The sequence below is a fragment of the Microtus oregoni genome, unplaced genomic scaffold (assembly GCF_018167655.1).
Source record: "Microtus oregoni isolate MIOR12 unplaced genomic scaffold, Mior012 000054F_ref0000373, whole genome shotgun sequence".
Lineage (NCBI taxonomy): Eukaryota > Metazoa > Chordata > Mammalia > Rodentia > Cricetidae > Microtus > Microtus oregoni.
The window spans coordinates 15,171,092-15,182,096 of record NW_024543830.1 but is presented as its reverse complement, the minus strand read 5'-3'; the positions used below and the strand labels follow the sequence as shown (position 1 = coordinate 15,182,096).

General features: G+C 46.9%; 1 protein-coding gene across 2 annotated transcripts; it reads left to right on the top strand.

Moving 5' to 3' along the window:
• Window positions 1-5,469: 5,469 nt before the first annotated feature.
• LOC121437849 (glutathione S-transferase Mu 2-like) lies at window positions 5,470-10,375 on the top strand. 2 transcript variants are annotated; one of them, XM_041637938.1, is made up of 8 exons: window positions 5,470-5,609; window positions 5,870-5,945; window positions 6,345-6,409; window positions 6,694-6,775; window positions 6,871-6,971; window positions 7,847-7,942; window positions 8,024-8,134; window positions 9,829-10,375. In XM_041637938.1, the coding sequence occupies exons 1-8, from the start codon at window positions 5,574-5,576 to the stop codon at window positions 9,916-9,918; spliced, it is 657 nt and encodes a 218-aa protein (XP_041493872.1). In that variant the 5' UTR covers window positions 5,470-5,573; the 3' UTR covers window positions 9,919-10,375. The 2 variants fall into 2 exon arrangements, with proteins under 2 accessions (XP_041493872.1, XP_041493871.1); XM_041637937.1 differs by having other exon boundaries at window positions 6,345-6,424.
• The last annotated feature ends 630 nt before the right edge of the window (window positions 10,376-11,005 follow it).

Genomic DNA, 11,005 nt, shown 5'->3' with positions numbered 1-11,005 from the left:
AGTCACCACCCAGATGCAGAGGAAACAAGATGAAAATGCTACACTGAGAAAAAATTATTGGTTAATTTAAGTTGTAAGAGCTAGTAATAATAAGCCTAAGCTAATAGGCCAACCAGTTAATAATCAATATAAACCTCTGTGTGTTTTGTTGGGACTGAATGGCTGCAGAATAGGGCAGGACAGAAACTTTCATCTACACCTGTACCTACTAAATCAGTAGTTCAGTAATAAATCTTACATCCATCTGAAAACAAACAAAACAAAACAAACATAAAAAAGAGTTGTAATTGGAGGTTCATGAATAACCATATAGAGGCTTAATATTACTTATAAATGCTTGGTCAATGACTCAGACTTATTATTATCTGGCTCTTGCATCTTAAGTTAACCCATTTCTATTAGTCTGTGTATTGCCAAGTGGCCTGTGGTTTACCTGTGGTGCTCTGGCATATTGCTCCTTGGGCGGCTGCTGATATGTCCCAAACTCTGCCCTTCTTTTCCTGTATCTCTGCTTGGATTTCCTGCTTGGCTCAATCCTGTCTTGCCTTAGGCCAAAGCAGCTTTAATATCAGCCAATAAGAGAAACACATATTCACAGTGTACAGAAAGACATACTTATCAAGTTGCTACTCATGTTTTTTTTTTTTTCCAGCCATATTTTTGGGCCTTCTTCATTCATTCAGATCCTCTGTACACAAAGTCTCAACACACTGTGTATCCCCTCGGAGAAGGAAAGTCAAAATGGCAAGATAGGCAGGAATTCAAAAGATGTCCATAGAAAAAGAGACCAATTATGCCCCAAATTCAAGAGCACAAACAGTTTGAAAGTCAAAACATTTTTTCCTCTCTTGTGCCTAAGGGAAATCCATTGAGAAAGAAGTTTATAATGTGTTTTTATAAGACAGAAATACTAAGAAGGCATTATAAGATGTTTGTTTTAAAATGCATTTTTAAAATATGGTAAGATTTGTCTGAGAAAACCACCCGGGATCCCTCCTGCATCCCTTCTCAGTGCAAAGGGCAGGGGAGAGCAGAGTCCGTCTGTGTCACACTGCGCAATATTTTCCTGATAACATTTCATTACATTTGAAACATCTGCAACCGGTCAAGAGTAATCATTAAATACAAAGAAGAATTGCCAATGTGTAACAGAATCCAAGATAAATCTAGCAGAAGCCTGCTGTAAACAGGGCTGTGTCAGCAGAGACTGATTAGGTCAATGTTCAGTCTTGGGGACTGACTGAAACAGTAGAAGACCCTTGTTGCCACAGGAGATGAAAGGTGGTGTTTGACCAAATAAGGGAATAGGCCTTGTTGGTTAGCCTTAGGAAGGCAATCTAATGGTTTTAGCAAGACAGAGTCCCTTCAAAGAGCACTGACTGCTCTTTCAGAAGATCTGGGTTTAATTCCCAGCATTCACCTTGCAGCTCATAGTCATTTGTAGCTTCAGTTCCAGAGGATCCAACATCCTCTTCTGGTCTCTGAGGGCACTGCATACATGTGGGGCACAGACATTCATGCAGGCAAAGCACCTATGCACATAAAATAAAAATAAACAAAAAATAACATTTTTTTTTAAAAAGTTTCCCTATTTTCCTTCTTGAACTATTTCTTGTTTTCTATCATATTTTGTTGCTTTTTTGCTTTCTGAAAAACTTTGTTTTGCCTTATTCTTAATATCTGAAGCATGTGGGAAATTTCTTTTACTGAATTCCAGGTTGCCAGCATCTTATGATTCATATACTATTTTCTTATTCTTAAATTTAAGAAAATGTTGTTTTGCAACTCTGATATACCATCTCACCCCTGTCAGAATGGCCAAGATCAAAAACACTAATGACAGTTTATGCTGAGGAGGATGTGGAGTAAGGGGAACACTTCTCCATTGCTGGTGGGAAGGAATACAAACTTGTACAACTGCTTTGGAAATCAGTATGGCAGTTTCTCAAAAAAAAAAAAAAAAAAAAAAAGAAATCAATCTACCTCAAGACTCAGCAATACTACTTTGGGCATATACCCAAAGGATGCTCAATCATACCACAAAGACATTTGCTTAACTATGTTTGCAGCAGCATTATTCATAACTGCCTGAACCTGGATACAATCTAGATGCCCTTCAACCGAAGAAAAGGTGGTACACAATGAAGTACCACTCAGTGGTAAAAAATAATGACATCTTGAAATTTGCAAGCAAATGACCAGAACTAGAAAAAAAAAAACCATACTGAGGAGGCAACCCAGACCCAGAAAGACAAATATAGTACGTACTCACTCATAAGTGGATATTAGACATATAGCAATGGATAACCAGCCTACAGTCCACAACCCAAGAAAACCTAGACAACAAAGAGGACCCAAAGAGAGACACACATGGATCCACTTTGGAAGGAGAAAAAGACAAGATTTCCCGAGTAAATTGTGAACATGAGGGGCAGGGAGAGAGTAGAAGGGGAGAGGGGAGGAAAAAAGGGGAGTAGGAGAAATGTATAAATGTCAATTAAAAACAAAAGAAAAAAGATCATAGACAACGAAAGTTGTTGTTTTTTTAAAAAAGAAAATGTTGGGGCTGGAGAGATGGCTCAGAGGTTAAGAGCATTACCTGCTCTTCCAAAGGTCCTGAGTTGAATTCCCAGCAACCATATGGTGGCTCACAACCATCTGTAATGGGGTCTGGTGCCCTCTTCTGGCCTGCAGGCATACACACAGACAGAATAGTGTATACATAATAAATAAATAAATATTTAAAAAAAGAAAAAAAAGAAAAAAGAAAATGTTTATTTGGGCTTTGGATTTTCTAAGTTTAGATGAGTGATATTTCAGAGACTTCACAGAAATTTTCAGAGGAGACCTTGGCCAGTGTAGCTTCTCCTCTTGTCTTGCCCTTGCCTTCCTCTCCACTCTTCTGGGAGTATGGAAGCAGAACGGTGTGCTTCACATTTTCTGAATCCCTACAGTCTATAGAAGGGCCATGCTACACATGGGGCCCACTCTGTGGGAAGACAACAACAACTGCTTTTTTTCAATGTAGTAAGGAAGGGTGAAGTGGATAAATATCAGTATTTGCTCAATATATTTTAAGTTTATTTTAGATATATGGGTGTTTTGCCTGTGGAGGTAAGAAGAGGGTGTTGTAACTCCTGGAACTGGAGTTACAGACAGTTGTGGGCTGCCTTGTGGGTGCCCAGAATTGAACCTGGATCCTCTGGAAGATCAGCAAGTACTCTTAACTATTGAGTCATCCCTCCAGACGATTGGTATGTATTTTTAAGATTTGTACTTTAATTCATGTTAGAGTTTTTCTTAAAAATTATTTCCTCAATTAGATCCAGGTATTTTCTATCTCCTCATAATTATGAAGGCAGTGCCTGCCCTGTCTTAGTTAGGGTTTCCACTTCTGTGATTCCGGAAACATCAGGACCCAAAGCAACTTCAGGAAGAAAGGGTTTATTTCAGCTTACAGTTCTACATCACAGTCCATGCTGAGGGAAACGAGGGCAGGAACTCAAACAGGGCAGGAACCTGGAGGCAGGAGCTGATGCAGAGGCTGTGAAGGGGTGCAGCTTACCGGCTTTTTCTCCATGGCTTGCTCGATCTGCTTTCTTATAGCACTCAAGACCACCAGCCCAGAGCCTGTACTTCTTACTCCCGTGGGATGGGCTTCCCATATCAATCATTAATTAAGATAATACCCCACAGTCTTGCCTATAGGCCAGTCTTATGAAGGCATTATTTTTCAGCTGTAGATCCCTCTTTTCAGACAACCCGAACTTTTCAAGTTGGTATAAACTATCCAGCACATGGATAGTTAACAATGATCCAGAGACCCATGCATATGTGTGTGCACATGTACTTGTGTCTTATAGCAGGCAGTGGCCTGGGGAAAGCCATGTGAGAATTTACTTTGGGGCGGTAGGCTCCTCCCATAGCTTAGTAACCTGAGTTGGGCGGATTTGCATTTCGCTAGTCCCATGACATGGTTTCTGAGCTCTGGGCTTCACAAAGACCCACGGGGTATGTGTTTTCTCTGCCCTTAGTGCTGAGATAGCTTCTACCTGTTCCAGGAATGCTTACCCCCTACCCTGAAGTCCTAACTGCTGTTAATTCTCCAAAGGTACTTTCTGCAGAGCAATAGGTTTGTCCTTCGAATTCCAAGGTCTGGGTCATCTTTCTTCGTTATTCATTTTGTCTCGCCATTTCCTTTAATCCAGACAAAGTCACCTAAAGTTCAATTATCACACATCTCTTGATTTTGTTTGTTTGTTTATTTATTTATTTATTAAAGATTTCTGTCTCTTCCCCGCCACCGCCTCCCACATCCCTCCCCCTCCCCTAATCAACTCCCCCTTTCTCAGCAGCCTGAAGAGCCAGACCGGGTTCCCTGCCCTGTGGGGAGTCCAAGGACCTCCCACCTCCTTCCAGGTCTAGGAAGGTGAGCATCCAAACAGCCTAGGCTCCCACAAAGCCAGTACATGCAGTAGGATCAAAACCCAGTGCCATTATTCTTGACTTCTCAGCAGACCTCATTGTCCGCTATGTTCAGCGAGTCCGGTTTTATCACCTCTTGATTTTGAAGCAATCTTACCTTCAAGGAAGTAGGCTGGCCCTTGATAGGACGTTATCCTTTTGAAGGCTGTGAACTTGAAATGTTACTTGAGCCTTCCTCTTACACCCAGACACACATAAGTCAGGGACCCTGACAGCTGAAAACCTGGCCTTGGGCTCCCTGTGTCCTGTCCAAAGTTCTCCTTGGAAGCAGGAGAAGTGCCTGTTCCCTTGGAACACATGCTCTCCCATCGGAGCATACTCCAACTTGTGAGCTCTGTCCTTCCAGTTGGCCACTTTGGTGGTAAGGGTGAAGCAATGGCAGCCTACTGCCTTCTGTGGCTGTGGAGGCGGCAGAGTGGGGGCGGGGCGTCTCTCAGATTCGCAGTGCCCTCAATGTCCAGAGTTGCAAACACAACCGAGATATTAAACACCGAAACCACTTGATATTCTGTCTGCCCTTTGTCCTTGGGTATGTCCATTTTATTGTTCCTACTGAAAGGAGCGATATCATTCCTTTTAAGTTTGTTTTTCAAATTGGCCAAAGTCCTGCCGTTCCAGCGATAGGACTAAACTCTTCGTTGGGGTTGTTCTGTTTTGGACTAGCAACAGGTTGAGTGACAAGAGTAGAGGACAGAAGGAGAGATCATTGCGTGACAGCTTGAGGAATGGGGAGAGAAGGAGGCAGCGACTGCGGCGCGGCGCAGGCAGGGACGGGACCTGCAGAGCCATCCCTCGGGCTTTAGGGGTCGTCTCCAAACCCTAGGAAGGAGGTCACACTGACGAAGCTACTTTAGATTTGACTCCGCCTTGTTGGATTTGGGACTAGGGTTGGGAGCTGAGAGAAGACCTTGGCGGGAGCCCATCCTAACAGGAGCGGGGCGGGGCGGGGCGGGGCGGGGCGGGGCGGAGAAAGAGGGGGCGGGACCAAAAAGAGAGGGCTCATTACCAGTGCGGCTGCTTCTCACCTTGAGCACCATCGTGCAGTCGCAGTTTACACAGCTCCGCGGAAGCCAGAAAGCACCACCACCATGCCCATGACACTGGGTTACTGGGATATCCGTGGGGTGAGAGCGGGGTCTGACAGCCGAGTGCGATGGGAACGTCGGGCGGGCGGGAATGTGCTGAGTAGTTGGCAGCCTCTCCAGGAAATGGATCCCCCTTGCTGGATTCCACAGCCTGTACTTCTCAGAGCTCTAGATGTTTGAGATTAGTCTCTCTCCCTCTCCCCGTCCCACCGTGTGTACGAACTGTTAGATCATGGGTAAGGATTAAAATATAGAGACATAGTCAGGAGTGTGCCTCTCTGATCAGCAGTATCTTCTAGTTGTGCCACGCCGTCCGCCTGTTCTTGGAATACACTGATTCAAGCTATGAGGAGAAGAGATACACCATGGGGAATGGTAATGACACCCTCTTAGACTCTTGCTTCTGATTGGTGGCACTCAGGAGTCCCTGTGCCTGGCCCCTTGTTGCCCAGATCTGCGGGCCTCTTTCAGTTAGAACTAGAGTTCAACTAGACCTTCAAAAAACCCTGAGAAGGCAGTCTGGTCTTAAAATGCAGGGCTATGACTTTTTCTATATTTGTAAATTAGCATTTGTCTAAACTTCTTGTAAACCTTAGGCCTGCAGGGCCCACAGTTCCAGACACTCTTCCCTCCTGTTACCTTGGAATACACACTCAGTGTGAGGTTGCAGATTCCCTGCCTGGGGGTGGGGGTGGGGGTGGGGTGGGGTCTTGCCTGACTCCTATAGGAGGGTAGGAACTAGGGTGATTTCTTTTTCAACTCTTGCCACTACAGCTCCCGACTTTGACCGAAGCCAGTGGCTGAATGACAAATTCAAGCTGGGCCTGGACTTTCCCAATGTAGGTGCAGGGAAGGTAGGTTTGGGGAAGGCATGGAATCCTCACCTCATCTCCTTGTCTGGCTGAGGGGGTTCGGGGTCAGAGCTTCTGCTGTCCTGCTCCCATTCCTGGTGCCTGCACAGGGTGATGGGCTGTGTCCCAGCTCTTCCATTCAGTGTGCACTGTGCTCGTGGAGGGTTTCCCATGTCAGGCACACTGAGTGCCAGGTCCCAAGGCTGTCCTCACCCAGAGAAGGAATGCAGGGCCCCCATATCCCATCTGACTGTCCCTGCTTGTATTTTCAGCTGCCCTACTTAATTGATGGATCGACCAAGATCACTCAGAGCAACGCCATCCTGCGCTACATTGCCCGCAAGCACAACCTGTGTGAGTGGGGCCTCCCTGGGCTTGGCTGGCGTGTATGTGTGTGTGTGTGTGTGTGTGTGCGTGTGTGTGCTGAGATTCCGCTGTGTGTCCTGCAGGTGGGGAGACAGAGGAGGAGAGGATTCGTATTGACATTTTGGAGAACCAGGTCATGGACACCCGCTTCCAGCTTGCGATGGTCTGCTACAGCCCTGAGTTTGTGAGTCCCCCAGTGGATGGGGAAGACAGGGTTTGGAGTTAAAGTCCTAAGTTCACATCTGTATTGGTCAAGGTCAGCATTTGAGTCTAGCAGTGCTGATTCTCTAAGCCCTTACTTATCCCAGCAACCAAGTGGCCTTCATGACTCCAGAATCTTGCCAAATAGCCACTGTGGGTCAGTTTCTACCACTTCTAGGATATCGCTTGGATTCCACAAGCTAGAAGTTCAGTTTTTAAACATTTGAGCATGTAGTGTTTTGCTTCTTTGATGGCACTGGCCATCTGAGTCCAGAGTGTGACAGGTGTATGGGCACCTCCTAAGCACCTCTGAGTCTGACCCCCAGGATCTGATTTGGGCCATAAGTGTTGTATTTGTTATTCTTTTTAAAGTGGTGGGTGGGAGACCATGGTGGGCCAGAGGCCTCCGCTGGTCAGTGGGTGACCCCAAGCCTAGGCGGGTCTCCTTGGCGGGTAAGAGACACACAGATACACCATGCAGAGTTTGTGTATAGAATTTATTTAGTGGGTTATGGAAGGAAAGGGGAGGAGGGAGAGGGGGAGAGAAAAAAGAGAGGGGGAGAAGAGAGAGAGGCAGCAGCCATCTCTTCAGAAGAGAAACAGAAAGGGGGAGTGGGCGGGGTTTGTCTCTTAAGGGGACAGGGTAACCAAGTGTCATGACAGTATTCCCATCTGACTTCTCATCCTCCAACATGTGGGACCTGGTGCCCAGAGGGCTCTGATCAGCAGAGATGAGCTCATTGAAAGTCAGGAAGCTGACTCAGGGCCAGTCTTGAGGAGGTGCATGCTCTCCCCTCCATTCCTGTGAAGCCTGTATTGGAGGATGGTGACCGGTTTTTACCCCCCAACCCACTTCAGGAGAAACAGAGGCCAGAGTACTTAGCGGGTCTTCCTGAGAAGTTGAAGTTCTACTCTGAGTTCCTGGGCAAGCGGCCATGGTTTGCAGGGGACAAGGTAAAGAGAGGGAGGAGGGGGAAGGAGCTGCCATTCCTCCCAGGCTTCAGATCCTGTCTCACTGACCCTCAATTCCTGCAGATCACCTATGTGGATTTCCTCGCTTATGATATTCTTGACCAGCAACGACTGTTTGAGCCCAAATGCTTGGAAGCCTTCCCCAACCTGAAGGACTTTGTGGCCCGCTTTGAGGTGATGTCTTGATCCTCCTCTTTCTTAGATGTCTTTCCCTTCCCCCTTTCCAGGGTGATTTCCTAATCTTTTAATGTAAAAGAGTAATTAGCATTTTCTGAGCACTGGTTTTCTGTGAGGCTCTGTGCTCAACACTTGATAGTTACAGGATCAAATGTATTACTATAAGATTCCTACAAGGTGGATAGAATTATCAGACCCCTAAGATGAACTGAGACTGGAGGGTAACTCACTTGCTCAAGGTCTCAACTCTGAGCCCTGGGGGCCTGTTCCATGTGGGCCCCTGACTTCTACGGGGCAACACTGGCGACTCTTCCTGTCTTGTGATGAAAAGAAAAGTTTCAGGACTTTGTTCAACCAGGGTTTCCTGTCCGGGACCCTTTTGAGAAGTAGAAGGTGACAAAAGTGTGCAAACATCTGGCTTTAGGCATTTAAGAAGGCAAGGGACAGCGGGATTCATGTGCAGTCTCACGACACAAAGAGTCTTCACAGCTGACCTGCAGAACACTTTGCTTCTCCCTTCCCCATTGTGGAGACATGGAGAGCTCAGACTGTAGAAGGTGCTTGGATTGAGTAGACAAGTGGGCCCTTGTAAGAGGGTGACACCCGGGCCCCTGTGTTTGACACCCCCCATCTACTTTATTGGAAGCATTAACTTAGTGTGTGTGTGTATGTGTGTGTGTTAGTGTGATCTTTTCTTTTTTTCTTTTTTATTTCTCCTCTCTCTCTCTCTCTCTCTCTCTCTCTTTCTCTCTCTCTCCCCCTTCAGGCTTCAGGCCTGGAATCTGTTTTCATTCTCCACTCTCTATCAAGTGATGTGTTTTCTCAGCTAGTTCCCATTAGCTCTGTTTCTGGTCCAAGTTGAATAGCTCTGGGGATTATGTAAGAGCTGGCATCACCGTGGGGAAAGGGGGAAGGGAGAGTTAAAAGCTGCTGCCTCGGGCCTGGTGCTCTGGCTCATAGTAAACACGTAGTCCTGGGCTTTAGAATTCCTCAGCACTTAGTTATCTGGGAACTGATTCTCGGTAAAATTCGTGCAGGGTGACTGAAATTTGACTCGGTCCCCCGTATTAGAGCTAGAGATATGTTTGATTGCGGTAGAGTAATATTGGGCCCAGGTACCAGGTGGAGAAATTTAGACTGTCTTCTCTCTGGGAATGTATCAGACCCCTGCCTTGCTTTTTTCCTGGTGGGCCTCCCTCCATCTGAAATACTTCCATTCAGGATTTTCTGTGTGCGATCTGGGCCCTTTTCCAAGCTACTTTGGCATGCTCTGTGAACTCTTTTTTTTTCTCTGGCAGCTCCTTCCTTGGTGTGCAAATGCAGGCAGAATCTTCCCTGTGGGGGAAAAAACAGGGCTGTGTATAGCAGGAAGTTGTTTAACCTCTCTGGAGTTCAGGTTCCCTCCTGATAAATGGTCAGTTAGGACCGATCTTGCAGGGTCATTGAGTGGTTTTTCCAAACCTATGGTGTACTGTCTAGAGGTCGCCAAGCCGTCAGGATAGAGCTGTTTCTGCACTCGATGCCCCTCTTGAAGTGGGACACTAGGGAAAGGAATTCGAAGAGATCCTTCTCCAGAGCTGAGGTTGACTACTCTGCTCCAGATCTCAGGCCCACGTGGAGTTCATGGGGTGGAGCTGGTCAGCCCAACGGGCCTACAGGCCTAAGCTTTGCTTTCTCCTCCCCACTCACAGGCCCTGAAGAAGATCTCTGCCTACATGAAGTCCAGCCGCTTCCTTGCAGGCCCCATGTATTTGAAGATAGCTGTGTGGGGTAACAAGTAGGACCCCTTACTACAAGGGAACTGTGCTTGCTGGTCCTTAGCATGCGTCACATATGGGCCCCTGCACCTCTGGGTCAGTCTTCCCATTCCTTCCCTTCTTCCTTCTCTTCTCCTCTGAAAGGCCCTAGCAGTTCTTCTTTTCCACTCAGCGTCTCCCAAGTCAAGCTTCTGTTAACTCCACCTCCCCTTTCCTTCACACTCCCTTCCTCCCCTTCCTTTCCTTTGTCCTAGATCCAAGTGGCCCTCAGCTTGGCTGGGGGTAATAAAGGGGTGCACTTGGCTCTGTGGCTCCCCAGCACCGCCAAAGAAACCAGTCCTGCCTGTGCTCAAGTTCCCATCCTCAGTGTGGGGCTGACCAGCATCGCCAGAAGGACCAGTCCCTTAATCTATAGACCCTTGTCCCTCGATATGGGACTGTCCAGCCCTGGTTGATCTCCAGTAAAGTCTAAACCACGTTTGCTCTGTGTCTTGTTGCCTGTGTCTCTCAGGACTGCGTTGACTTGCTTGGGCAGTCATTATTCTGTGGAAGGGAGGTGTGTGTGTGTGTGTGTGTGTGTGTGTGATCTTGATGGTCACACAAATGAAAGATCGTTTATAGTTCTTGATGTTCTGGTCATCAGTTCTGTGTTGCCCACTCTGGGATTCCTTAGGAGGGTGCTGCTTCTGCTTCTGTGTTGGGGTTCCTTCACAGCGGCTCCTCCACAGAAATGTGCAGAGAGATTCCGGGCTCATGGGAGGGGGTGGGAAACACCTTTCATCTCTCCCAGAAGCTTTCCCTAAACTAGACACCTCTCCTCCTAGTCTCAGGATGTTTCCCCATAAACGTTCCCCACCGTTTGCAGCTTGTGTCTGGGCTATTTTTTTTTTTTTTTTTTTTTTTACCGAACTTCATCCTAAATTGATCAAAGGGAAGATGCGGGGCCTGTTGGACTTCGCATCTCTTTGCGTAATGTGTGTGAGGGAGCCTGGCCCACCGGCACTGCTCTTGCAGTTGGGAAACTAAAGCACTGTGCTCAGCAATCCTTGTGCCAAGCTCCACAGCCAGCAGCACTTGGCACTCTGGGAATTTTTCTCTTAGCCTGAGGAGG

What these genes read in the sequence shown, in the direction of transcription:
- LOC121437849 (XM_041637937.1), top strand. Translation starts at nt 5,574, where the DNA reads ATGCCCATGACACTGGGTTACTGGGATATCCGTGGG. An exon ending in CCAATGTAGGTGCAGGGAAG is followed by an intron (nt 6,425 to 6,693) that starts GTAGGTTTGGGG and finishes TTGTATTTTCAG; the next exon opens with CTGCCCTACTTAATTGATGG. An exon ending in TGCCCGCAAGCACAACCTGT is followed by an intron (nt 6,776 to 6,870) that starts GTGAGTGGGGCC and finishes TGTGTCCTGCAG; the next exon opens with GTGGGGAGACAGAGGAGGAG.